At 51.6% G+C, this 26,052-nt stretch overlaps 4 protein-coding genes and 5 non-coding genes across 9 annotated transcripts in view; 7 read left to right on the top strand and 2 right to left on the bottom strand.

Moving 5' to 3' along the window:
• AACS (acetoacetyl-CoA synthetase) overlaps positions 1-3,007 on the bottom strand; it is a 32,604-nt gene extending 29,597 nt beyond the window's left edge. The window contains exons 1-2 of the mRNA XM_072350869.1: positions 2,690-3,007; positions 89-192 (exon numbers count right to left, since the gene is read on the bottom strand). Coding sequence (XP_072206970.1) covers positions 89-192; positions 2,690-2,807 — 222 coding nt within the window. The 5' untranslated portion in view covers positions 2,808-3,007. The remainder of the gene's footprint in view (positions 1-88; positions 193-2,689) is intronic.
• A 2,205-nt stretch (positions 3,008-5,212) lies between these two features.
• On the top strand, positions 5,213-10,533 carry BRI3BP (BRI3 binding protein). The gene is made up of 3 exons (XM_072350870.1): positions 5,213-5,439; positions 6,140-6,242; positions 6,779-10,533. The coding sequence occupies exons 1-3, from the start codon at positions 5,215-5,217 to the stop codon at positions 7,195-7,197; spliced, it is 747 nt and encodes a 248-aa protein (XP_072206971.1). The 5' UTR covers positions 5,213-5,214; the 3' UTR covers positions 7,198-10,533.
• Positions 10,534-10,770: 237 nt separating this feature from the next.
• DHX37 (DEAH-box helicase 37) lies at positions 10,771-21,808 on the top strand. Its single transcript, XM_072351008.1, has 27 exons — positions 10,771-10,916; positions 11,255-11,424; positions 11,545-11,657; positions 11,893-12,199; positions 12,639-12,787; positions 13,042-13,134; positions 13,462-13,558; positions 13,859-13,972; positions 14,120-14,221; positions 14,575-14,689; positions 14,808-14,903; positions 15,329-15,408; positions 16,113-16,251; positions 16,489-16,565; positions 16,878-17,110; positions 17,253-17,364; positions 17,897-18,003; positions 18,113-18,301; positions 18,526-18,650; positions 18,935-19,051; positions 19,139-19,311; positions 19,724-19,838; positions 19,978-20,115; positions 20,416-20,510; positions 20,581-20,654; positions 21,107-21,204; positions 21,418-21,808. The coding sequence occupies exons 1-27, from the start codon at positions 10,808-10,810 to the stop codon at positions 21,498-21,500; spliced, it is 3,420 nt and encodes a 1,139-aa protein (XP_072207109.1). The 5' UTR covers positions 10,771-10,807; the 3' UTR covers positions 21,501-21,808.
• Positions 21,809-22,299: 491 nt separating this feature from the next.
• Positions 22,300-22,371, bottom strand: TRNAA-UGC (transfer RNA alanine (anticodon UGC)). Its single transcript has one exon. It is a non-coding gene; the product is annotated as a tRNA-Ala (tRNA).
• A 110-nt stretch (positions 22,372-22,481) lies between these two features.
• On the top strand, positions 22,482-22,553 carry TRNAD-GUC (transfer RNA aspartic acid (anticodon GUC)). Its single transcript has one exon. It is a non-coding gene; the product is annotated as a tRNA-Asp (tRNA).
• A 266-nt stretch (positions 22,554-22,819) lies between these two features.
• TRNAF-GAA (transfer RNA phenylalanine (anticodon GAA)) lies at positions 22,820-22,892 on the top strand. Its single transcript has one exon. It is a non-coding gene; the product is annotated as a tRNA-Phe (tRNA).
• Positions 22,893-23,063: 171 nt separating this feature from the next.
• On the top strand, positions 23,064-23,135 carry TRNAD-GUC (transfer RNA aspartic acid (anticodon GUC)). The gene has a single exon. It is a non-coding gene; the product is annotated as a tRNA-Asp (tRNA).
• A 204-nt stretch (positions 23,136-23,339) lies between these two features.
• On the top strand, positions 23,340-23,411 carry TRNAA-UGC (transfer RNA alanine (anticodon UGC)). Its single transcript has one exon. It is a non-coding gene; the product is annotated as a tRNA-Ala (tRNA).
• A 1,143-nt stretch (positions 23,412-24,554) lies between these two features.
• Positions 24,555-25,943, top strand: LOC140259503 (polyubiquitin-B). Its single transcript, XM_072350914.1, has 2 exons — positions 24,555-24,730; positions 25,181-25,943. Exon 2 carries the CDS (start codon positions 25,187-25,189, stop codon positions 25,874-25,876), a length of 690 nt encoding a protein of 229 aa, XP_072207015.1. The 5' UTR covers positions 24,555-24,730; positions 25,181-25,186; the 3' UTR covers positions 25,877-25,943.
• Positions 25,944-26,052: the final 109 nt, after the last annotated feature.

Here is a 26,052-nt window from a genome sequence, read left to right as displayed (position 1 = left end):
GGAGACTCCAGCAGCAGTTCAAAAGATCAGCTGTAAAAGGGGTTGATCTCCCCTTTGTGTTGTATTTGATTAGTTAACAGCAACTCACCTCATCATACAGGCGAGAGCATACGATGTTACTGTACTTCCAGAATTCTGCCCAGAAGTCTGCAAAGGATTCCACCGACCACTGGTACAAGTCATTGTAGTTGGCTAGAAGTAACAAACAGCTGTTAGTGTTACACAGCATTACAGGAATGTAGACCAACTATACTTAGGAATGTCCTAAAGCAAGAAAAACTATCGCTCGTGACTCAGCTCTGACCAACTGCAGGTTGCACTGGGAGAGCTGGAACTCCTTCTGACCCTGCACTGGGCAGCTAATGGGCTCTGCTCAGAGAGGCCATCCCTGCAGCCCCCCACAACCAAACCCTTGCTGCATAAACACAACACAGTGTTTCAAGGCCAGCAATTACAGCATCAGAAGACATAGCCTGACTTGGACAGATGGCATCATTTCACCTGACTGCTTTACAAGCCATTTGCAACCAAAGAGACAGGGAGGGCCCTTTTCTAATAGCTGTGCTACATCACAAACTGGATGCACTCACTGTCTAACAGCACCATATGAAGCAAGAATGCATTATTCCTCATCAGTGAAAGGTGAGGGATAGAATCATTCTCACGCTAAAACAGCATGAATGTCTCCAGTGACAAAACAAGTTCACTGGCTGGACATAACAACCATGAGGGGGCATTAAGCACATGGCAGTGAGCAGCTGAAGCTTTACACAACAGACAGGTGAAATAACCTGAGGAATCCAGACAAAAATTCCAGTGCAACAATTCAAGCCGAAAATCAGAATTGTAGCATTCGACACATCAAAATGCAGCGTGTAAAGCAGCTGTGGGTATGAATGGCTGAAGCAAATTCCTCATTCCTCTACTTACGTGGCCTTAGGCTGTCCTGTCCATACTGCCTGCAGCTGTGCCAGCAGCCAAGTTAAACAGAGTATCTGCCATCAATAGAGGTAGTTAACAGTTTCCTACCCTGCCAACTGTTTCCTGTTTGATGCTTTCAGCTCAACCAATTGAAGTTATTTTCTCCAGCCCTCTTTGGCTTGTCAGCCTGTTATCTACCAATTTGAAGTCACCTTTGTCTCCCTTCTACATCTTTCAGCCCCATAAGAGAACATCTGAGCCATCTCTACACCATTATTCACACAACTATTGACACTTCCCTACCCAGCCTGCTCCTTTCACATCATCTTTACCAGTGGAAGATACTACTGATACAGCAGAAAGTCACACTTGTCACAGTGAAAGCAAAGGGCTTCACTTTTAGCTATATGCAGCCACCAGCTCAGCCTCCAGCTGTGCTTTCTTAAAGGAAGAACCTCCATCCAAGTTTACCTTTGATACACTATACTACTCAACGTCCATAAGCTGCTGCAAGGATGGGATTTACTAAAGTCACTCCCTTCCTTCTCCTTCAAAAGGAAACTGCAGCACGTGCTCCAAACCATGTAGTAAGAGCTACAAACACCACCTCCATCCATCTGGTTTCCTCTAACATGAATAGCTTGTTCTGTCTTGTCCGTGCAGTTCGTCCCCAGATGAGCTTCAGCACTCAAGTCCTTCAGGGCACAGACCTGTTACTAAGCAATTCAACGTTGCATTTCATTGCTACATTTCAGGGTCGGACAGAGCTGTGCTGTTTAAAGGGCTCTATTGCCTTTGGCTCTCCTTAGTAAGGTCACATCTTGATATTACATAAAGAATCCATTCTCAGTTGCCAAATAGCATGCAGACCAGTGAACATCAGTTCGTATCTAATGGAAGTTGACAAAGGCTCCTATACATAGGAATCCATTTTGAAGTGGTGGCAACATTGAAAAGAAATCTAGCTCTAGAAATGCTTACAGCCTACTTGAAACTGCATCCGATCACCAGTTACTTGACATCCTGACCCAAGGCTTGGCTAAAACCCTGCAAGAACTTCTTCCCAGTGTAGCCAAAGACTCGGACATTGTGTTTACAACAGCAAAACTTTACCCTAGGATGCTTGGACTTAAAGTTCCTTATCAAGATGGCTTTTCAGAGGGGACCTGATTGCTGGACATCTGTGTACACTACAGACACTCACATGGACAGGTGAATTGGTGAGGCCACATTTAGGCAAAGCAACATGGTAGAACAGGCACGAAGCAGAGCCTGAAGATCTTACAGAGGCATATAGAAGTTACCTCACCTCCATCACAGAGGCAACATCACACCTCCTTCCCCAGCCCTCGCAGAGGCTACAAACAAAGACACTCCCTTCATAAACAAAAAGAGAAAACAAGCACAGCCTTCAGCCCCGCTCAGCACACCGGGGCTCACCTCGGCTCACCTCCACCCCAGCGACCCCCAGCTCACGGCCGCCCTCAGGTAACACACAGCGCCGCTCACACCCGCTGCCGCCGCCCACCTCCGCGCCAGCCGGGATGCGGCACCCGAGGCCCACGCGCGGGGCTGCGGCACAGCATCACGCCGACAGCACAGCATCGCTCCCACAGCACAAATCACGCCGACAGCACAGCACCGCGCCGTCGGTACAGCGTCGGTACAGCATCGCAGCCGGCAGCGCCCGCCCCGCGGCAGCACCAGCTGAAGGGATGCGCGGCCCTACGAGGCCCCTCGTACCGCCCCGCCCGCCCGCATCGCTCACCCAGGCGGAGCCCGCAGCTGCCGGCCACTGCGGCGCGGAACCGATCCATGTGGGTGTTCCGCTTGCTGTCAGGCTCCCACATCACCTGCGACTCCATGATCTCGGGCTCTCGGGACATGGCGGCGGCGATCGGAGACACGCGAAGAACCGTCACCGCTCCCACGGAGCCGCCGCGTTACAGCACCGCGACAGCCGCCCTCAGCGCACACTGCGCGGCCCTGCGCGGAGCGCTGCGCTTTAATGACCGTCTCACCGCCTGTGCGGTAACCTTCCGCGGAGCCAAAGGAGTGCGCCCCGCCCCGTCACAGCGTGTCCTTCCGCTGCACCGCCGGCCGTCCGCGTGCACAGCCCGGCAGCTGCTCAGCCGGTGGCTGCCCTGAGCTGGCAGATTGAGCTCCGTGCCGGACAGCGACGTGCCGAGCGATTCACTGCCAGGTCATTGGGACAGGCCTGGCCAAACACGCGGCGCTGTGCCCCGCCGGCTGGGCGCTGGGGTCAGCCAGGTGTGAAGTGCGCGACCGCAGCCCGGGGCGGAGATAAGAGCGGTCACCGTCCCCGTGCCCTGCGCGTGGCCGCTCTGCTGCTCCCCTCGTGTTCTGAGCTGTGCTATTTGGGGTCAGCAGCTCCAGCTCGGGCACAGACCGCGGCACAGACCGAGGCACGGAGGGGCAATGCCCGCTTTCACCCCGCTCTCCCCACGCACCCTGCACCCCCTCCCTCCCCTCCGGCCGCCGCCCCTCACGCGGCCCCGCGCTGCGGACGGATCCTCGCGGCGCACGGCGGTCACGACGCCGCCACGAGCGATTGGCCGGCGCGCGGCTGGCCCCACATCAGCCCAGAGCCCGCTCCTCACGGCTAGGCTGAGCGGGGAAGAGCTGACATGGCGAGGAACCAATCGGCGCTGACGTTTTGTAAGCGGTCGTCTCTGCCGACCAATCAGCTGACGGATAGGAAGGAGGTGTGCCCAATCCGGGGGGTGCTCTCATTCTCAGCGGAGGGTGGAGGTCTGTGTGGTGAGGGGAGCGGGGCCTGGTGTCTGAACGGTGCTGGTTTTAACCGTTTTCAGCTCAAAAAGCAGCAGCAAACCTGCAGCCTGTCTCACCTAAAGCAAGAATGCATCCAAAAGGAAAACGTTGTGCAGAATGACCTGAGGAGGGACCCAAAAATTCCCCTCCCTGGGGTGGAAAAGGCCCGGTTTAAAGCGGGCTGACCCAGTTGTGGGATGAAGGGGCGTGTGGGGTTTGGAGTGGGATAGAAGTCGGGAGGAGCTGAAGGAGTCCAAGGAGGAGCGTAAAGAAACATTGCAAAGACCCCAAAGCTGTTCAGGCTGTTGTTAGATCTCTCCAGATCAGGAAGCACAAATGCTGTCACGCTGCTCACACTGCTCATCCTTAGATCTTTCTAGAAGCCTCGCAGCTGCCCTGATAAAAAGGCAATGCGTGCTTTGAGCAGACGTGATTTCATTTATTTAAACAAGAGAAAGGTGAAATACTGTGTGATTTCCTAAGAGCTGAGGGCAAGGTGAGGTGGATTTACCTAAAATAGGCTCGTTGAGACAGAAATCGATGATGGTTCCCAAATTAACCTGAGCTCGTGTGAAGGACGGCCACGATCACGGCATCCAAATGCTGCCTCTAAAATAGGCCCACAGGTGTCTGCAGGGAGGGGATGGAAGGAAACAACGAACACTTTGCAGAACGGATTTTGAGGGAATAACCATCATGAAAAGTCACACAGGGAAATGGGAACCGTCCCACATTCTCGGCCAGAGACCCCCTAAGAGCCTCCAAGTAACTGTTCTCCATTGCCAACTCATTTGGGACAGTATGGCGTAGATATATGGACAGCTGTGACCACATCAGGGACTTGGGGCCATCTTCAAACAGAACGAAAGCTGCTTTTATGAAGATATAAAGAACCGACGTCCTACTGAAATCGAGTGGCAGCCAAAGTACCTCCCTGGGTCTGAGCCCAGCGCTTTCAGGGCCAAATATAAATAAATGCAGAAAGGCCTGAGCCGTTCTGCTATAATGTGAAAACAAGTGTTCTGGGCAGACTGAAAGTAGGGAAAGGCAATAACAACAAAAATCTACGATCTAAATGTCTGACTACTCTGTAACACGTTTTAGGCCAGGCTATGAGTTAAGCATCAAGGACCTGGTTCTAGATCAGGAGAGAGATACAAGAAGGTACACCCTGAGGCTGCGGAACTGCCCAGGATGGGGCAGGCAGGAGCTGAGAGTTCTCAGTGGGGCCGGGAGTGCAGGGATCAGGGCAGAGATCCCCAGCGATATTGCTGTCCAGGCGTGGAGCTCCTCACTGCTCTCACATGCTGACACGGTTTCGCCACCCAGAAGGCGCAGATCGCATTGCCTAAGTTATACCTCCCAGCCGACTTCCATTGCCCCGCTCACTCAGGAAGGGCCCACGCGAACCCTCCCAGGACAGGGACTCGCCCCGCCCGCTCCCCGCGCCCCTCCCCAAGGACGGCGGCGGACCTCGCGTTGCGGCCTGCAGGCGGCGCTATGAGCGCTGAGCAGCGCGCAGGGCGGGCGGCCATGGCGGCGGGTCGGCTGCCGGCGGTGCTGCTGCTTCTCGCCCTTCTGCTGGGCGGCACGGCGGGGCCCGGCGCTTGGGCAGCGCGGAGCCGCGGCGCCGAGAAGCAGAACAGCTTCCGCCGAGCCGCCAGCGGCCTCTACCAGGGCGTCAGCGGCCTGTTCGGGGAGGACAACGTGCGGGCCCTGCAGAAGGTGAGGCCGCTCCTTCCCGCTCCCACACGCCGCCTCCCCCTTCCCGCGGGTGTCCGAGGGCCGCGTGGGGGCATCGTCCGCAGGGAGGCCGAGCCGAGCCCGGCGTTGGGCCCGGCCGACATGCGGAAGGTCTGGCTTTGGGGAGGGGAGCCGCGCGGTGAGTCGCAGCGTGTCGGCAGCGAGGAGATCTCCGCTGAAAGCCATTGGAGGTGGGAGAGTCGGCCGGGGCTGGCGGCTGTCTGTGGGAGCCCTCCGGCTGAGATACAGAACATCCTGTGCTCTTCCTCTGCCGTGCTTTACCCGCGTCCGTAGTGTTTTCTTTAAACCTCTGAGCGATGGCACAGCGAACAGAGTGTGTTTTTAAAGTCTGTTAACCTACGGGTTTACATGTTGAAATATACCTTAATAAGAGCAACTGTGTCGACTGAGTTTACGATTGGCAGAGCTGGATGGAGCCCGGGGCAGCCTGAGCTGGTGGGTGATGGCCCTGCCCGCAACTGGGTGGTCCTTAAGGTCCCTTCCTACACGAGTCGTTCTGTGGGTCTCCGATTCGATTTGTTTTTCCTTGGGGTCTTCAGAGTGTTCTGCAGTTTGAGTTGCACAGTACCGTTCTGCTCACAGCTAGGAAGTCACAGATGTGTTTAAAGAATCGAGGGCTTCCCTTATTATTTTTTTTTTAATTCTCAGTTTTGTGTCTCAGTTTTTCTCAAGGTTGACGGAGAGGTTTGTGAATGGGGTGGATGTGTTAATGGACACGTTCTGGAGAATATGGACTGATTTACTGGACGTTCTTGGAATTGATGGTAAGTGTGATGATGCCTGTTAACCCCTGGGCTGTATCAGCCTGTGTCATTGCTCACAAGCATAGGCTGAGTGGGAAACTAACTCCGTTGCATCGTGTTCTATAGAACATCCACCAGCGATATCTCTACCTACTCCACATGGCTTTGATTGTGCTGTTGTGGCCTCCAAAAAGAGGCCTGAACCCAGCTGTTGTGCTTTGGCACGAGTGTTTACAATGATGTCTGTAAAACGTGTCACAGCTCGTGGTCAGCTCTTCGGTGTCATCGTTAAACAGGTGCAAATGGTGTGGAACAATGCATGGATATGGAGGAGAGGTGCAGAATCTTGGACATTATGCCCTACAACGGCTTGTCTTTGAAGAATCTTAAATGCCTCTACCCTAAAAGCATCGATTCAATTGCATCGTTAGAGCTGGGCCAGTGACTAGAGAAGGATCCATCCAGAAACTGTAGAGCTGAAGCCGTGCTTATATTTCCACCATCCTCTCTTTCGTGTGCCCTCGTTAACATTCTGTATGTTTTCCTTTGTTTTTCAGCCTCCAACTTGACTCATTATTTCAGCCCAGCAGCAATTGCCAACAACCCAACCCGGGCTGTTCTGCTGATCGGTGCCATCTTACTCGCCTATTGGTTTTTATCTCTCTTCCTCGGATTCTTCTTCTATCTCCTGCACATGATCTTTGGTCGTTTCTTCTGGATTGCGAGGGTCGCCCTCTTCACCCTCTCGTGCATATACATCCTGCAGAAGTACGAAGGTGACCCGGAACACGCGGTCCTGCCTCTCTGCTTCGTGGTGGCTGTCTACTTCATGACGGGGCCGGTGGGATTTTACTGGAGAAGAAACAGCAGCAGCAGCCTGGAGGAGAAGATGGACCACCTCGACAGTCAGATCAGACTGCTGAACATACGTCTCTCCAGGGTGATTGAGAACCTGGACAGAGGCAGTGACCAATGACCCCACCTCGATAGACCGCCGTACACCAGCTCTAGAAAGTTCCTAAGCACTGTCTCATTTGAAGTTACAAAGCAACAAAACATCACATGGTAAAAAGTGTGCGGAGTTCTAACTTTTCATCATGTGTGACACTAATCTAGGTTACACACTCAGCCATTAGACTCGTAGGAAAAAAGAATTATGCCATGTATTCAGAGTTTTATCCAGTACTAGAATTTTATCAGTAGAGAAACGCTTACTTTTACAAGCATTTAAAAAACATCTTTTGTAAATTTTTTATAAAAGCCAATTGAGTAGTCTTTCCAATGCTGAAATCCAGCTAAACGTATGCAAACTTAACACACGGAGTTCAAATCTAAAGCTACTGAACGCTTCTGTTGAGAAGTTGCTGCTGTGGGTCCATCCTTCGCTGTTGTTGTTTGCTTGTGCAAAGTCACAAATGTTTTTTTTTTCTCTTGCTGTTGGCTTATTTCGTTGCCTTGAAGTTGTCTTTCATAGGATATCAAGTGGCTTTCTGGTATCCAGGCCAAAAATTTCATGCCCTAGATTTTAATAGGAGGCAGAGAATAAGGGAGAAAGGTGATTTCTTAGGTTCCAGGTCCTTAAATGCCAGTCCCATGTAAGGAATTGAGGAGTGCACGCGTGGCTTTATTTCATTGCTTTTACTAGCAGGAACTTAAGTTTTGACATTTGAAAGGAAATCTGATGCAATTGATGGACACAAGAGGGAAAGGTGATTCATATCTGACCTTCATAGTGAAGCTTATTTAAAGCATCAGCGCATAGGAGGGAACACAGTTTTTAATCTTGGGACCATTTGCTTTCACACAAAAGAAGTCAGCGGTTTAAACCACTTGCAGGCACATCATTGCTTAAAGCTTTCTCAGGACCAATAAGTGGCAATAAATTACCTTCAGGAAGATCTGGATATTGATTGTTTTTGGTTTTTTCCCCTAAAGTTGTAATTGTAGGAGCTTTTATCCCCAAGTCTGTCCTCAATGTATTGGGCTTTGGGGAAGTGAGTCACCTCATGGGAAGGAGTGTTGGACAAAGCGATGTAGGAGCCTGGAGCAGCTGTATTTTGAAGGGTTGATGTATTTATAACCTCGTGTTTAAGTAGCTTGGTAGGTGAGCACTGGTTTTGTGCAGCTTGAATTGTACTGAAACAAAGGTGACCTCAGGGAGAGAAGTCGGTCAGTGTTTTGTGTGGTGACTGATGGCGCTTAGTGATGAGCGCGGTGTCAGTGCCAGCAGAGGTAAATGTGGGCTGCAGCTGAGGGACATTGCGTTCCCTCATTTCTGAATGACAGGTCAAGAGAACCTGCAACGAGAACCGGCTCTGCAACAGGGACTGGCCTCAAAGCAATGGGAGCAAATCCATGTGGCTGCTGAGCAGGGCTGGGGCTGCCCGCTGCCTGGGCAGGGCCTCAGCCCGCTGCTTTACTGAATGTATTGTGGGCTGGATTGGTTTTTTCCTTTCTGCTGAAGCTCAGTGCTCTTCTGAAAAGATGTATTACTTGCCAAACCTCTTTTGGGCTGTCCGTGGCATTTATGTGAATGGTTATTTTACAGTCCATTCCTATGGCCTTCATGTCGACTTGCAGTCGCTGAAGTTCGGCATGGTTGAAGTTGATGTGCAGTTGGCAACTGTTGTAATGCATTTTAATTATTTTAATTGCCTCCGTAATTTCCTCTAACTCCCATTTTTCAAGAAAGTACATAGAGTTGCAAAGAAGCTGCTTTTTATGACTTAGAATCTTTCCCATAAACAGAGAAGCACTATGGAGACAAATAATCTGCCTTGTGAAGCTGAGCTTTGGAATGACGGTGTGTTCATTTAGTTTACAGCTCATTTTCTGTAGTATTGCGGAGCCTTCCCTGTAAGCAACGGCTTTGCTGCTGTTGTGCACAGGGGGCTGAGCTGAAAACCACCGTGGGCGTTAGGAATTGTTTAGCAAAGATGGTCACGTCTCTTTGTTTTCCTAAATCTGAGGCCTGAGGACCAAAGTCTGCAAACCTCACTCCATTGCCTTCAGCAGGGCTACGTGCATGAGTCAGATTTGCATAGATTGTATTTTACATAATCCACATTTCATGTTGGAAGTTAAAAATGCCGAATCGTTTCTATATGAAGAGCTGTCTATTATAAAGATTTCTTTACAAATACTAGATGAGACTTGATTTGGATTATAGTTTCTCCCTGTGTCTCTAATCGTTCCTTATAGTTGTGTAAAAATCAGCCCTCCTGTATTAATTCCCTTAGTTTTGATCGCCCTGCTGCTTGGACAAAGTATTTTTGTATTTACTTGCATCCGGTGTATAGCAAACTGTTATGTGAAGAGCAGTAGAGATCAAATGGGGTATTTTGAATCAGTATTTTTCCCAGCACTCAGTTTTCACGTTAGTCAAATTCAGAAGTAATGATTTTTTTTTTTTAAAGCACAATCTAGTCTCCAATATATATATATAAATACATATATATACTTTAAAAACGCTCTGTATTTTTAAACATGCACCGTAGTGAAGATGCTTTTGAGATATGAATGTGGTATTTAACCTCTTTCAACTTCCTTTTGTAAATACCTTTTACTGATCCTTTCCATTCCAAATCACGTAGTTGGACCCACCAAGTGTTGGCTCTGATTCGCAGACCTCGTTCCAGTGACTGGTTGCACTGCTTTGCTATTGCCATGGTGTGAGCATCTCGGTCAGCCGTGCAGGTACGGCGTGTGGGCACAGCAGAGCTGCCACAAGGGCAGGAGAGCCCCGATCACACAGGCAATGCCTTGGGTGGCCTCCATACCGCCTGGTACCGAATCCCAGGGGGTTCTTTGGTGTTCTGAGCTCTGTGCTTTGAGACCTGACGTTTGGAAACTACCGCTGTGTTCTCAACGCATCGGCATGTTTTGTTCAGCTGACACTTAGGGGGGTTTCCTCGCAGGTAGGGCACCTCACCTGTAGATAACCGACCTGTCGTGCGCAGTGTGACGCTTCTCCGAGTGGCGTTGGGTGTCGGAGTGCCTTGTGTAACCTGCTGTAGCTCAGTGCTGTGTTAGTGCGTCCTGCAGCTCGTGACTCGCTTCCCAGATGTGCTGCGTAGTGGATGTGGAACATAGACCAGTGTAACCGTAGCTCTTGGTGGTGTACAAGTTTCTTTTTAGGTGTGATTTGCTCACGTACCGATCTGTATTTGGCAGCTAATGACGTGAATGACCACGAGTTCTCTTTTGGGCTGGAAAACAAAAGGTTTTGTTGTATCCGCATGTATTTTAAACTTTTGGATAATTCCACCCAACTGTGATGACAGCACATTAAAAGTTGATCTTTTCTTTTTAACCGGAGTGGTGTTTGCTGTGGGGGCGGGCTGGGTACCTGGGTGGGTATCTCTCTCGGTGGGTACCTCGGTGGTCCGACCCCAACCCTGACCGAACCGAACGACGCGCCCAGCGCTGCGGCCCCGCCCACCGTCACCAGGCCCCGCCCCCTAACCCGCAAGCCACGCCCCCTTCCTCCGTGCTGCGCTTGTGCGCACGCGCCGCCCCTCCTCGCGAGACCGCGCGGCCCGGAAGCGGGCTGTCCGCAGCTGCACGTGGGTCCGCCCGGTTCCGATATGGGCCGAGCGCGGCGGCGGCACAACTGGAAGGCGCGGGCGGGATGCGGGGCGGAGCAGATCCACGCGGCTGGAGCCGAACCGGCGGGGCTGCAGCTGGAGCTGGGAGGTGCGAGGGGTCGTGCGGGGCGGCTGCGGTGTCTGCTGTAGGTCCGAGCTGCGCTGAGCTGCTCTTCGTCCTTTGGCTGCGAGGTTGCAGTAAATGGAGGCAAGGCGCTGTCAGTGCTGTGCCATAAGCAGGGGATGGGCCGAGCAGCCGCAGCAGCGCTCAGCCCCCTGTGCCGCGGGGCTTTTGTATCTGCTGACAAGTGGGATCGGTTCTGGCTGGGAAAGAGGGCTGTGTTTGCCTGGAATGGCCGCATCCAGTACAGTGTGTGATGTGGTCACTGGGCAGCGTGCTGATACCGGCCCTCCTGGTGCTGGTGAGTAACACACGGATGCTTGCAGATGAGGCACCGCTGAAGGGGATCGATGGGAGCAATGCCCTGGTCCTGCCGGCGAAGAAAGAGAAGAAGAAGAAAGCACCGAGAGTCGTGCAACAGCAGAAGAAACCTCTCAGCAGGAAACAGAAGAAAAACTTACAGAGAGTTTTAGAGCAGAAGGAAAAGAAAAAACAGGTACGGTGCTGCTTGTGAGTAATGCTGGCACTGAGCCGCCTCTTCAAATGATCATGGACTTGAGAGCCGATCTTTAAGTGGAATGATTTCCCACTGACTTCAGTTGGTTTTCCCACGCAGCGCGCTGAGCTGCTGAGCAAGCTGAGTGAGGTGCAGGCATCCCAGGCAGAAATGAAGCTTCTGTACACCACTTCCAAGCTGGGTGTTGGGGGACGCATGTTTCAGCCCAAAAGGTAAAGCAGTGCTGGGGGAAAACCTTGCTGACTTACTGCTGTAGTTGTAGCAGCCTTTGTATCTTTCCTTTCTCACTGTCTGGGGAGCAGCGCCTGTCTTAGTGCTGCGTGATGCTCACTGTGCAGGAGTTCTTCCTCTTCCTAGTATGAGCCTCCCCTGGTGCTACTGAAGGCCATCAGCTCCCATTAGCTCTCATCCTGGTGCTGTAGTTCACGCGGTGGTGTGTTGTTTCAGGGTGCTGCAGGAGCCAGGCACTGCTGTACCGGAGAAGATCAGGAGCATCAGCGGTGCAAATAAGAGAAGGCACAGCTCAGATTCAGAACCCGAGCCTGAGGGTGAATCCAGTAGTTCTGAGGAGGAGAAGAAAGAAGAGAAACAAGAAACTGAAAAGCCTTCAGCCAGCAATGTGAATTCTGCTGGGAAGCCAGAGGAAGGCACGAAGAAGCCCGTGGTGAACCAGCAGGCTGCTCCTGCAGCGTCCAGCAAACCAGCATGCAAGCCTGCAGTTTTTGTTCCAGTGGACAGATCTCCGGAGATTCAGGTGAGGCTGAGCAGTGACGTGCTTACCTGTGGGCCTAGGAATGACAGCATCCTGCATCAGATCAGTTTGCTGCAGACACCGTTGTTCTGTTCTGATGGGTGTGAGGGGGATGTTCTCCAGAACTGGAAATAGCTCTGTGTGTCTTTGAACGGACACAGCAGGGTTATGGAAGAGCTCTGTTGGAAATGTGCTATCGATAAGCTCAGGGGACTCTGCAGTTTCACCAATTAAAATGCAGAAACTTGTGGCTTCTTTTTGGAGAGCTGTTTGGATGGGTCTGGTTCTTGGGTCCGACAGTGGGAGATTCACCGGTTTGGAGCATTTCGAGCCTCAAACCTTGCAGAATTCCTTCTTGTGGGTTTTGTTATCTAAGCAAGGAAACACCTGTCGGTCCCAGGGAAGCCTAAATGATGTGTCTAAACCGTGTGTTTTATTTTAGGAAGCAAGACTAAAGCTGCCCATTCTGGCTGAGGAGCAGGTCATCATGGAAGCCATTAACGAGAATCCCATTGTCGTCATATGTGGAGAGACGGGCAGTGGTAAAACCACCCAGGTCCCCCAGTTTCTCTATGAAGCTGGTTATACCAGGTAGGAGTTGCCTTTTGTATGCAGCACATGCGGTTAGAAAAGTTGAAGCTGAGCTTGGTCACTTCTGATTTTGTCTCCTGTATTCTGAAATGGCTGAACTGGGGAGCTCACTCTTTGCTGTTCAGTGTGGCCATGCTGAAGGTGCTTTTAAAAGCCTGAAGGGAGCATGGCTGTGATTTGCAAAACCCTTTCCACATTAGCAATCTTTTGAAACCTTTAAACAACCCCCCCCTTGTTGTTCTTCACCCCTTTAGTTCAAATGGCATCATTGGGATCACCGAGCCCCGCCGCGTGGCTGCAGTGTCCATGTCTCAGCGTGTCGCTAAGGAGATGAATTTGTCACACAGGTGAGAAGGAAACCTGCTGGGACCTTGCTGGGAAGGCTACACTGAGATGCACTGCACATGTGGTAGATTGAAACAGAGCCGTGTGTGTTTGCTGTTCTGCCTCTGGTGAGAGTCTGTGGTCGGTGCCTGTAAAAGCACATGCAGATGCTCGGAGTGGAATTGCTGTGTGAGGTTCTGGTGTTTGCTGTGTGTGAGGCTCTGGTGGGCTGTTGGGGTGCATTTTCTCATCTGTTGGCACTGGGTTAGGCTGAAGGCTTCTTCCTGATCTGCACTTCTAATTTCCTGCTTCTCTCTGTTCCTCGTGGCTCTCCTGGTATTCCCCGACAGAGTGGTTTCATACCAAATACGATATGAAGGAAATGTCACAGATGAAACACAAATCAAGTTCATGACAGACGGTGTGCTGCTGAAAGAAGTGCAGAAGGTGAGGAGCTGCCCTTGCTGCTGGGAGAAGAGAGGGATCTCCTTCAGCCGGAGGAAGTGCCAGCCAAGCTGTGTGGGTTTGTTGCCAGCTTTCCTGGCAAAATCCCTTTCAGCACTGAGATGTATTTCATCTCAACCCTTCATGTTCCTGCCCGAGTCTCTCAGTGTGGGGTTATCTTGCTATGTGAAATGCCTACCACTGTGCTCGGCTGTGAGGGCAGTGTCTGTGCAGCCAGGGGCTGTTCTGGCAGGGATATCCCCAGATGAGACTTCGTGCAGTGAAATCATTCTTTCTTCTCAGGATTTTCTGCTTTCAAAGTACAAAGTGATCATTATCGATGAAGCCCACGAGAGAAGTATGTACACTGATATCCTGATAGGGCTCTTGTCTCGCATCGTGCCTCTTCGGGAGAAGGTGAGAGAAGCCGTGTGGCAGAAGGCACGCCAGGAAGGGGTGCCAGCAGATAATTTCACACACAGTGTCCATTGCATTGCCACCAGACACAAGTGATTAAAATTACTGGCCTATTAGAAAGCACATAACGCCTGTGTGTCCCTGCAGAAAGGGCTGCCTCTGAAGCTGATCATCATGTCGGCCACCCTCCGCGTGGAAGATTTCACTGAGAACACCAGGCTGTTTGCTGTCACACCTCCCGTTCTGCAGGTATTGTGCTTCTCACCGGGATCTCGGCCAGATGGAGCAGCTAAAATACAGCGAGGGCTTCCTTTATGAAATAAAAAACATCCATTTGGTGCCTAAATCTTTCGGATGTCAGTTTAAAATACAGCTTTGTTTTGGTGATGCTGTTCTGTCATTTGGCACTCGGTGGCTTTCTCTCCACTTCTATCAGAGAATTTCCCCTGGCAGAACAGGATTACATTGAAGGACTGGAGGTTATGGTTAGGAAGCCTCAATCCAGGAGAGAATAGTTTGTGTATCTAGTCTTGCCACGAGGGCTGCAATGACTGTGCTGAAATTACAAACAGGGTTTGTTTGCTGTTGCATTTCCCCTCTAGGTGGATGCGAGGCAGTTCCCTGTCACTGTTCATTTCAACAAGAAAACCCCCCTGGATGATTACAGTGGGGAATGCTTCCGAAAGGTGTGTAAAATCCATCGGATGTTACCCTCAGGTAAGGGCACTGTGGAGCCTCTCAGATTCTTCTTGCTTAACCATCTATAGCATTTTTTCAAGGTTTTTTTGGGTAACTCAGTGGTACGTGGCATTTAGAGCAATTGCTTCTCTTGCAGGTGGGATTTTGGTGTTCTTGACAGGCCAGGCTGAAGTTCACTCTCTCTGTAGGAGGCTGAGGAAAGCCTTTCCCTTCCAAAAAACCAGCACTGCAGGTAATGCTACTGAATAAGACTTGGAATTAAACTAATTGAATTCAACTTGGAATTGAATTCAACTTGCAGTTCCCCTCTCTGAGAACTGAGCTTCCTTTGCACCTAAAATAAGAAGTTCTATTTTAAAGTTTCTCAAGACAAGAGTTGGGTTTAAGGATAGTGGAATTGCCCAGGATGGCTTTAGAAAGCTGAGTCCTGCCATAGCTCAGCTAGCTGTCTTCTCAACCTCAGGGCACACAGTTGCTGTGTGCTGCTGTTGGTCCTCCGTATGGTTCCTTGTCCCCTCTGCCTTCAGCAGGGCTGCTTGCTTCGTTCATGCTGAGATGCCTTTTGAATCGTTCGGGGGGTGGGAATAGGGGCCAGCTGGATGTTCCCTTTCCTGAAAGCGTGTGCAGCTAATGGTGATACGATGGCTGTTTTTGTAGGGGATGATGATGACGACAGAAAAGAATCAGTGGAAGAAATGCGAAAATTTAAGAAATCAAGGAGGCGGAAGAAAGCTACGGTACTGTGATGGTTAGAGTCCCTCCCACACACAGAGCAGGTGCCTCCCTGCAGGAGAACACTGCTGCATAGCACTGTTTCTCCCCAGCCTGGTTTAGGCTCGCATGAAGCCTTGAGGCCTGCATGTGTCCTCTGCAGAACTACGGTAGCGCTGTTTGCACTCCTAAGTACTGCATCACAAGCAGCAGAGTGCTAAAATGTGTCCCCGGATATTGTGGGTAGCAGACAGGTTTCAGCTAAGTACAACCTTAAAACATTAATGGAAGGAGTTGCAGACTTGCTGTCTCCAGGGCTGCCTCTCCTCTGGTTATTTGTTACCCAGAATTGATTCTGATGTGTCTGTGATGGATGGTAACATTTGGCTTCTGCCCAGCTCCCACGTGCACTGCTGGGAGGAGATCTTGATGCTGCAGAGGTACTGCCTGCTGGTCTTGGCTCCTGCTAGCTGGAGTGGTGTGAAGAAGTACTACCCTTTGCCACTGTCCTTCCTGTGAAGAAACATGGCTCAGTAAGAGTGGGCTGTTTGTGACTTGGGCTATCTCCCCACACTCACAGTTAAGAAATGCCTTGAAGTACAGACAAAATTTCCCAGTTGCTGTCAGTTTCAGGTCAACAAATGCTGGAACGCTCAGCTTTGCTTTCAAAGCAATAAGAAGAGCTTGGTTCCCACTTAGACTTCGTTTTCTTCTTTCCTGTCTTCCTCAGACACTTCCCCGAATCAATCTGGACAATTACGCTGTTGTACCGGTGGATGAAGGAGATGAGGATAGAGATGCTGAAACTGATGATGATATTGCAGGATCTGATGTTGACCTCGACTTAGGAGATGGAGACTCGGAAGAAGGTTTGGTGCTTACCTACAGTTAGCTGTGAAATGTGTGACATCAAATAGCTGTCCCTTGCTAGACTGGTGTGACAGCACATTGGGTCTGCATAACAGAAGAGTGGTTTTCCAGATACGGATTTATGCCAGATAATTTGTTGCTGCTTTTTAATGATTATGGTTCTGGAGCTGTAGTTGGGGATAGGCCTAGAAGCTGTCTTACTGTGTATTTAAGATTATTGCTTTGTTTCTTCACAGAGGAGAAATCAGATTCATCCCTTCCACTTTATGTGCTCCCTCTCTATTCTTTACTAGCACCGGAGAAACAAGCAAAGGTAAAAGATTCACTGTCACAAAAGCAAATGACCCTTACTGATAGGTGGTTGTCTTAAGTCTCATGTGCTTTGTGAGCTAAAAGATCCATCTTAGACTACTGCCAGTGGGCAGACTGGAATGGCTCGCTGGGCAAGATGGGCTGGGTTCGGAGCAGTCCTTGCTTGGCCTGTGCTCTCCCTGATGTGCCGGTCCAGTGGGCTGGGAGAGATGAAAAGCAACAGTCTTGTAGCATGTTAAAATTACTCACAGCCTTGGGGTGCATCAAGGACTTTATGTGCAATGCATTTCACACACCCATCTGTTTATTGTAGGTGTTCAGGCCTCCTCCTCCTGGCACGAGGCTCTGTGTTGTAGCCACCAACGTGGCAGAGACATCGCTCACCATCCCAGGCATCAAATACGTGGTTGACTGTGGAAAGGTGAAGAAGCGTTTCTATGACAAAATCACCGGGGTTTCATCTTTCAGAGTCACCTGGATATCTCAAGCATCAGCTAACCAGCGGGCAGGGCGTGCGGGCCGGACTGAGCCAGGGCACTGCTACAGGTCAGCGAGCTGCTGAGAAAAGAGGGTTATGTCAATATTACCCTCAACTGCCTTTTGACTTTAAATCCCTTGCCAATTTTTCCACACGTTTCCTGAGTTAAGATTTCTTGCAAGTTTCCAAGCAGCATTTCTGGTCCTTCAGGTTGTATTCGTCAGCTGTCTTCATGGACTTTGAGAAATTTTCTGCGCCAGAAATAACAAAGCGACCGGTGGAAGACTTGATCCTGCAAATGAAGGCACTGAATATAGAAAAGGTGAGATGTCAGACTGGCTCCGTGCTTTGGAGCTTGTTAAAGTAGTTGCCCGTTGGAGCCAGAAGCAAACACAATTCCATGTTAGAAAGGAGGGTCCTGGGATTTGGTTTCCATTCTGCAAAATGCAAATGCTGTTATGAATTCAGCAGACCTTACCCGACCTGTTCTGGTCATAAGAGCTTTTGCATCATGTTTTCACTACTAAAATGTCCCCTAGCAAAACAGGGGTTGTGTTTTGGAGATAGCTGAAGCACAGTGCTTAGAGTTGGAGGTTAAGCAGCCTGCTCTAGGCGGTGCCTGCAGTCAGTGGCAGCTGAGGGTCATGCTTGTTTTCACATTTCCTAATGGTTTTGTTCTAAGCGTTTCCTCCTATTATGTGTCCTTTCCTCTTACTTCTGGCACACGTTCTAAATGTTTTTCTTTGGTCCTTGTAATGGAAAGTGAGTTTTTCACTCCCTTCCAGGGCTTCTTAGTGATCCAGACTCTGCCATGTCAGTGATGTACTGAGAGGCATTTTATCTGGTACCTGTAGGTAATCAACTTCCCATTCCCAACACCACCTCCAGCAGAAGCACTTGCAGCAGCTGAGGAGTTACTGATAGCCCTGGGTGCCTTGAAGGAGCCCCCTATGACAGGAAGGTAATGGCTGTGGTCCCCCACAGATTTCCTCGTGGGGATGAAGCACCCACGAGGGCAGAAATTGTGTGAATGCAGATGTCACTTCACTGCGTGACTTGTCTCACCACAGGCTGAAGGAGCAGCAGGCAGCAAAGCTGAGCTGCCCTATTAGTCCCCTGGGCAGAGTAATGGCCACTTTTCCTGTTGCCCCCCGCTATGCAAAGATGCTGGCACTGAGCAAGCAGCATGACTGCCTGCCTTACACCATTACCATTGTGTCTGCCATGACCGTTCGAGAGCTTTTTGAAGAGTTTGACAGGTGAGTGATGGAGCCCGACTCCCAGTTTATATGGAAGCATAGCATCATAGGACAGTTTGGGTTGGGAGTGACCTTAAAGCCCATCCAATCCCAATGCCCTGCCATGGGCAGGAGCACCTCCCACTAAATTGGGCTGCCTGGAGCCCCATCCAGCCTAGGAGGGGTGTTGATGCCTCTCTTACCTTGAGCACAACCTGATTCATGCTGTTCTGTGTTTCTTTTAGGCCAGCAGCAAGTGAAGAAGAGACAGTAAAGCTGAAGGGGAAGAAAGGAAGGCTTGTACAGATGCAGAAGATCTGGGCTGGGCAAGGGTCGTTGCAGAAGCTCGGAGACCTCATGGTGATGTTAGGTATTGCACACAGTGTTTTCCCAATGCTGATAACTTCCATTCTCCTCTCTGCATCACCCCGACCTCAGCTTTATACAAAACTATCCTCCTGCTGTAGATCTGAGTGTAGAAGTGTAATTCCTGGGCTGATCTAGGCAGCCTCCAGCCATTGTGGGCTGACAGATGGCCCTGGCTGAGTGGAAACTGCAGTATGTTCATGCTGACTCTGACAGTACTGTGCCACAGCTGGTTTAATTGCAACTCATTTGTGAAGTTGTTTTCTCTGCTTGACTATTCACTTCCAGGAGCAGTGGGCTCCTGTGAATACTCTGGGTGTACTCCTAAATTCTGTGAGGAGAACGGGCTCCGCTACAAAGCCATGCTGGAAATCAGGCGGTTGCGAGGGCAGCTGACAACAGCAGGTAAAAGGATTCTGGGGGGAACTGTCATCTTCTGGGGGCAAACCAATCGGCTCAATCTTAGCTCACCTTTGTTTTTTCTACCTGCAGTGAACTCAGTCTGTGCTGACGCTGGTCTCTACGTTGACCCAAAGATGAAGCCCCCGACAGAAGAGCAGGCGACTTACTTGAGACAGATTGTATTGGCGGGGCTGGGAGACCATCTTGCTCGGAGGGTTCAGGCTGAAGAACTCCTGGATGATAAGTGGAAGAACGCCTACAAGGTAAACAGCTCAGTTTACCTGAGTTCCTCTTCCCTTGTGTCTGTAGGGCAGAAAGGTGCTCTGCAAAACCTGGGCTTCTGTCTGGTTGCAGCCGTGGGGCTCTGTGCGTTGCTCTGTGCGTTGGTTTTCTCCAGCTTCTTGCCTTAGAATCGAAGTTTCCAGTGTTGCAATTTCCAAGTCCTTGTGCAGGAAGTGCTGTAAAAGAGTAAGAAGGGCTGTTAGTCCATCTTGCAGAGTGCTTGATGTCTCCAGGGAAAATGAAGCAGAAAAGCAAAGCATTACTAATAACCTCCATTACTTAAGGAGACACTATCAATGTGTATCTGGGAGAGACTGAAATTCGATGCAATCAAGACACGAGGTTGCCAATAACTCAGTCTACTCTGCTTCAATCCTCTGTGCTTTCTTAAAGACCGCTCTTCTGGATGACCCGGTGTTCATCCATCCAAGCTCAGTCCTCTTCAAGCAGCTCCCGGAGTTTGTGGTGTATCAAGAAATCATTGAGACTACAAAACTGTACATGAAAGGTGAGGCTGCTTTGGGCCACTCTGCAGACGTGGTTGGGGAAGCAGAGGTGCCTTAGCAGAAAACTTCCCTTGTAGAACTGTTAACTGAGTGGCAGCTCTGGCTGCAAGGCTTCCTTCAGGTGTGTTTTCCTTTTCTCAGGTGTGTCCGCAGTTGAACCTGAGTGGATTCCTGCTCTGTTGCCGCCATACTGCCACTTTGGGAAGCCTCTGGAAAACCCTCCTCCATCTTACTGCCCCGAAACAGGCCGAATTCGATGTCACAGGCCAAGTGTCTTTTGTAAGCTTCTTACAATGCCTCTCTCAGTCATTTTGTCTGAGAGCTGCTCTGTAGTTATTGTGATGTCTCTTAATGATGCTGTCCATGATATTGGAAGGGTAGAGTTCAGCTTGGACTGTTCCAAGGGCTTGACAGCGATTTGAGCAGATCAACAAGATTCAAAGTATTTAAATATTAACATTTTCCCGTTGGCATGACAGTTTATTTCTATCAGTAACCCCTGTTAAAGAGAGAGGCTGGTGGTACATGGGGCAATTTATATTCATCAAGTGTTGAGGAGACTCTGTGATCTCTTTCCAGATCGAGTTGGCTGGCAGCTCCCTGCTGTCGAGGTTGATTATCCAGAAGGTATCGATCGCTATAAATACTTTGCCAGGTTCCTGCTTGAAGGAAAGGTACGTGTGGTTTGGTTGAAGTGGATTTCTTCCGCTGTTTGTTATGTGCTTACTGCAACCTATCTCACAGGTCATTGAGAAACTGGGTTCTTACAGCCAGTGTCTGCTCTCCAGTCCTCTCATAATGCTGAAAACGTGGTCCAAGTAAGTTGTGAAAAACAAGTTTGTTTTCTCCGCTGAATGCTTTTAACTTCCTTTAAAAAGTAACAACAGAAAATTAAACGCTGGGAGGGGTGTGCAAGGCAGTGAGATAAGGTTGCAGAGAGGGGAAAAAATGCAGCTTTGGGGGGGTTTTGTTTCACTTTTTACCAAGAAAAGCTGTCTTGTGAGAGTTGCGCTATTGTTAAGGGCTGGGTGGAAGCACCCACAGAAGGCACTGATCACACTGACCTCTGCAGGCGGCTCCCTGCAAGTGCATAAGAACTTTCTTAAGCTAAGGACGTGTCTCTGTATGCAGAGGTGTGTTATACGTCCGTATTTAGCCCCCACTAATAGGGGGTATGAATTCAGAAAGGTGAGCTGAGCACTGTAACACGCTGCTAAACTGAGCTGATGGTCATTGCTTTATGGCACCGTTTTGTTCTGGACTCACACAGGCTGCAGCCCAGGACTGAATCCCTCCTGCAGGCCCTGGTTGCTGAAAATTGTGATCATCGTGATGCTCTGTTGGCTGCGTGGAAGAAGAACCCCAAGTGTAAGTTTCCTACTACTTTAATATTAGTCTTATCAGTGAAGGCTTTGTTGTTGGCTTTTTAGGTACGTTTAAGGTGAGCTGTTTCACTTGCTGTGCTCTGAATAAAATGTTCTGAATAGAAACCATAATGCTGTGAGCTTTTGATTCTTGTGAAAGAACCAAGAGGATGTTGATCGATATCAGGGCATCTCACTGCTGCTCTCTCTGTTCCAGATCTGCTCACGGCCTATTGCCAGTGGCTCCCCGAGGTAATGCACGATGACGTAGCCAAGCAGTGGCCGCCGGTAGCACTGTGACACCCAGCTCTGTTCTTGGGAGGCTGCTTTTGTCCGAACTGTTTTGGGAGCATCTGTTTCCATGAAGATCCGATGATCAGAGGCACTGCCTCGCTGCTAGCAGTGCCTTTCTGTGCATCAGCTGGCCCTTAGCTCTGGTTTTCAGCCTGCTATGCTCTCAGAAGCCCCACACCAGCTGTTTCACGGGTGCTTTGTCATGTTCATATTTGGATAATTGTATCCACTGTATTTTACCAGTTATGTTCTGCTGAAGTTTCTCTTTGGACTATATTAGTCATAGGGGACTACAATAAATATGTGATTCTTGATTCGGATGGGAGAAATGTTTTCTGTGCGGGGTGTTGCAAGAAGCAGAAGGTGAGACCTTCCTGCGGATTCCAAGGGCTGAGCCTTCCCCTTGTGCTGGGCTGGCTGTGGCCTCGTAGAGCTGCCCATTCACTGCCTTTCACCCTGTGGATCTGCATGGGGAAGGATCGAAGTGAGGAAACCCGTGGGTTATATGAGTTACAGCATGCTAAGAGCTACTAGGGGTTATTTGTTTGCTTGATAAGCTTTGGTGCTGTGCTGCCGTGGTGCTCAGCACTAGTCCCAGCAGCAGCAGGAGTTGCAGCAGCACTTGGCAGCCTGTTCGGGAGGGGTGGAAAAAGCTAAGAGTGCCGATTTACAAATGGCAAAGGTGAAATACGGATCTGTAGGGAATCTTGGCGAGTGAAAGCAAGGTAGCTTTGCAGAGAGCTGCTGCTTTCTGCCCGTGAGCTGAGGGAGGGGGTAGAAGATAATAGAGGACAAAAGAAAAATGTGGAGATGCCGGGGATTGAACCCGGGGCCTCATACATGCAAAGCATGCGCTCTACCACTGAGCTACATCCCCTTCTTGCTAGTCGCCGCCCGCAGAGCTCACTCCTCCTGCACTCGGCTGTCGCACGCGGCGCTGTGTCATAGCGCTGTAGCAGGGCCGGACGCAGAGAGCTCCCATGCCTGTCCTCGTTAGTATAGTGGTGAGTATCCCCGCCTGTCACGCGGGAGACCGGGGTTCGATTCCCCGACGGGGAGGTGTTAAATGTTTTGCCCCTCGGCGCCATTTTTTCTCCTGGAGGTCCCGGCGCGGTGCTGGCGCTTGGGGCTGTGAGGGGCGGGGTGTTCACCGCGGGGTGCCGGGGGTCCAGCTCTGTTTTGTGGGCGTTGGAGCGGAGCGATGCGGAGTTGTTTGCCGATCGACAGCCGCCCCGCACGGCCGTCCGCACGAAGCGCGGGTTGAAGCCGGGCAGGGCGGGGGCTGGGCGGGGTCGTATCCGCAGCCCGGGTAGGGTCGCCTCGCCGCCGAAATAGCTCAGTTGGGAGAGCGTTAGACTGAAGATCTAAAGGTCCCTGGTTCGATCCCGGGTTTCGGCAGAGCTTTTTGTTTTCTTGGTTTCCCGAGCTGTCCGCACGGCGGCTCATTTTGCAGCCTTACAGCTGGCGGTTCCCGCACGGTCGCTTTGCGGGGCGCTCCCGGAGCAGCAACGCGCAGCGCCGGGCTGCGGGGTGAGCTCAGGGCGGGCCGCGAGAGGCTGCTATGCACCGTCCTCGTTAGTATAGTGGTGAGTATCCCCGCCTGTCACGCGGGAGACCGGGGTTCGATTCCCCGACGGGGAGGTAGCGATGCTTTTGGAACTCACCATTTTTTTTCTCTTCACTTTTTTTTCCTTCGAATTTTAACAGTTTCCGAAGAAAAAAAATAACCTACACGGCCATCCGTGCGCGTTTCTGTGCTCCAGGAGGCACCCAAAGCTCACGTATCCCCCCCTCGGATGGACAAGGAGGGAGCGCAGCGGCCGGCCGGGTGGGCAGCACGGGCAGGGGGATGTAGCTCAGCGGTAGAGCGCATGCTTTGCATGTATGAGGTCCCGGGTTCAATCCCCGGCATCTCCACGGCTGTCTTTTTTTATCGGGGATTGAAGCAGAGCGCCCTTACAGCTATTTTCCAGGCCGCCCCACAGTGCGAGCTGTAAATACACACAGCACAGCACAGCAGCTCGGCGTTACTTTTCCATCCCAGGGGATGAAAGATCTCCTCAGACTGAAGGTCTGCTCGCGTTCCCCTGTTTGCACACACACAGTGTAAGCCATTGGTGTGACCCCAACCTCGTCCCGAGTGAGAATCAAAAGGACTTTTGTGCGCTATTTCTTCAGCTAAACCACCTGAGTGCTGGAGCTGCTGTAATCACAAGGGCTGGGTTGATCCCAGAGCTCTGCCCTGCTCTTAGAGCCCTGTTTCCCCACACCAATGGCTGTGCTGTTGCTGGGCCTGTGAGCCGGGTCTGGGCAGTAACAGAGTGCTGTGGGTGCGTGCAAACAAAGGATGTGAGCGGATTGAACCAAGCAGCAGCAAGCCAACCTGCAAACAAAGCACTGCGCTCTGCTGCGCACCCGAGCGCTGCACGGCTGGGCTACAACAGCACAGGAGCCAATGGAACACAACGCGGATCTGGCAGGGGGTGCTCTGTAAGCTGGAAATAAGCGTTATTTATACCTGTGACAGATCTCAGCTGGCAAAGCCACGGCCCTGCATGGTACGCTCTGAGGTACTCAGGTACATCCTCACACGACGTGCACTGCTAATGGCGCTGTGGGCTCTCTGTGTCAAGGCCACATCTCCAGAGCCAAAGGCCCAGCACAGACCGCCTGCGGTATTTAGCTGTGCCATCCCAAGTACTTGGTGTTATCTCATACGGTTCCTGGCCCCAGACCATGTTCTCACTTGTCTCCCTTTAAAAAGTGAAATCTGAGGTTAAAACACACAGCTCCTCGGGACAAAGGCGTTTCCTTCCCTCAGGAGCACCTCGGGGCCTTTGTGGGGCCCGTACCGTGTGAGTGCCGTTTGAGAAGGGATGCCCTGCAGCAGCTCAGAGCCCCGCATACAACATCAGGCTGACATAAACCTTACGACAAGCCGCTCCCGTGGCTCCGCTCCGGTGGTTCCTGGCCGGACTTTCCGCCGCACCGAGCGCCGCTCCCCGCCCAGCCCTCAGAGCCGCATCACAGCACCACCACAGCGGCCGCTCCCTCCGCGCACCGCCCCGCACAGCGGCGGCAACGGCCGCGGAAAAGTAGTGCGCGGCGGAGTGATCTGAGCGGCGCGGGGCGGGGCGCCGGGAGCTATATAATGGGAAGGAGCAAACGGGTGGCGTAGTTGCAGACGTTAACGAAGTGGGTGCGCTGCGGTGTGGATTTGGCCTGTGAGCCCCGCGGTGAGTGCTGTGCTGCGCTGCGGTCGGCCGCGGCTCGGCGGAGAGGAGGGAGAGAGCAGGGCGGGTGGCGGCAGAGCTGAGCGTGCGCTGTGTGCTCGGAGCGGGGAGCGCTGCGGGTTAGGGCTGGGGCCGGCAGAGATGGCGGCGCTCGGACAGGGCTGCAGGGCTGTGGGCCGCGACGTTGGTTTTCCCTTCGCGGGCCGCAACGCGGGTCGGCGGCGGGGATGGGAAACGTACCGAGAGCCGCCGGGAAAATGGCGGCCGCGCAGGCGCAACAGCGGCCTCCAAGATGGAGGAGGGCGGGCGCGCGCCATGAGCGGGAAGGGGAGGAGGCGCGTGGCCCCGCCCCTTGGCGTGTGGGCGGGTCTTCCGCCGTGACGTCACAGGGCAGCATGGGCGGTTGGCGGCGGGTGCTGCCGTCCCGTTAACGTGTGCTGACATCCCCAACAGAACAACATGCAGATCTTCGTGAAGACCCTGACCGGCAAGACCATCACATTGGAGGTGGAGCCCAGTGATACCATCGAGAATGTCAAGGCCAAGATCCAGGACAAGGAGGGCATCCCCCCCGATCAGCAGAGGTTGATCTTCGCTGGCAAGCAGCTGGAAGATGGGCGCACCCTGTCCGACTATAACATCCAAAAGGAGTCCACCCTGCACCTGGTGCTGCGCCTGAGGGGCGGCATGCAGATCTTTGTGAAGACCTTGACAGGTAAGACCATCACACTGGAGGTGGAGCCCAGCGACACCATTGAGAATGTCAAGGCCAAGATCCAGGACAAGGAGGGCATCCCCCCCGATCAGCAGAGGTTGATCTTTGCTGGCAAGCAGCTGGAAGACGGGCGCACCCTGTCTGACTACAACATCCAGAAGGAGTCCACTCTCCATCTTGTCCTGCGCCTGAGGGGTGGGATGCAGATCTTCGTGAAGACCCTGACTGGGAAGACCATCACACTGGAGGTTGAACCCAGCGACACCATTGAGAACGTGAAGGCCAAGATCCAGGACAAGGAGGGCATCCCCCCCGATCAGCAGAGGCTGATCTTTGCTGGCAAGCAGCTGGAAGATGGGCGCACCCTGTCTGACTACAACATCCAGAAGGAGTCCACCCTGCACCTGGTGCTGCGCCTGAGGGGTGGCAACTGAAGATTCCTTGCTTCCAAGAAAAAGTTCCTCTGCGCGTGTTCATTCCAATAAAGTTCTTGCATCCACAGATTGCTGTCTCTTAAATTTTTCGAGCAGCTATTTTAGTTGTTTTATTGCAATCTAATAAATTCTGCTTACTTCATTTCCTGATATATAAAGGTGTTATAAAACTGCCT

Source organism: Excalfactoria chinensis, chromosome 16 (assembly GCF_039878825.1).
Source record: "Excalfactoria chinensis isolate bCotChi1 chromosome 16, bCotChi1.hap2, whole genome shotgun sequence".
Taxonomy (NCBI): Eukaryota; Metazoa; Chordata; class Aves; order Galliformes; family Phasianidae; genus Excalfactoria; species Excalfactoria chinensis.
This window is presented reverse-complemented; position numbering and strand designations above follow the sequence as displayed.

Excerpts from the sequence above, each read along its gene's own strand:
- LOC140259503 (XM_072350914.1), top strand. The coding sequence starts at position 25,187 with ATGCAGATCTTCGTGAAGACCCTGACCGGCAAGACCATCACATTGGAG.
- DHX37 (XM_072351008.1), top strand. The coding sequence starts at position 10,808 with ATGGGCCGAGCGCGGCGGCGGCACAACTGGAAGGCGCGGGCGGGATGC. Across the intron at positions 18,302-18,525 it reads CTTTTTGAAGAGTTTGACAG|GCCAGCAGCAAGTGAAGAAG; the intron begins GTGAGTGATGGA and ends TGTTTCTTTTAG. Across the intron at positions 20,116-20,415 it reads TCACAGGCCAAGTGTCTTTT|ATCGAGTTGGCTGGCAGCTC; the intron begins GTAAGCTTCTTA and ends ATCTCTTTCCAG.
- BRI3BP (XM_072350870.1), top strand. The coding sequence starts at position 5,215 with ATGAGCGCTGAGCAGCGCGCAGGGCGGGCGGCCATGGCGGCGGGTCGG. Across the intron at positions 5,440-6,139 it reads ACGTGCGGGCCCTGCAGAAG|TTTTTCTCAAGGTTGACGGA; the intron begins GTGAGGCCGCTC and ends TTTGTGTCTCAG. Across the intron at positions 6,243-6,778 it reads GGACGTTCTTGGAATTGATG|CCTCCAACTTGACTCATTAT; the intron begins GTAAGTGTGATG and ends TTTGTTTTTCAG.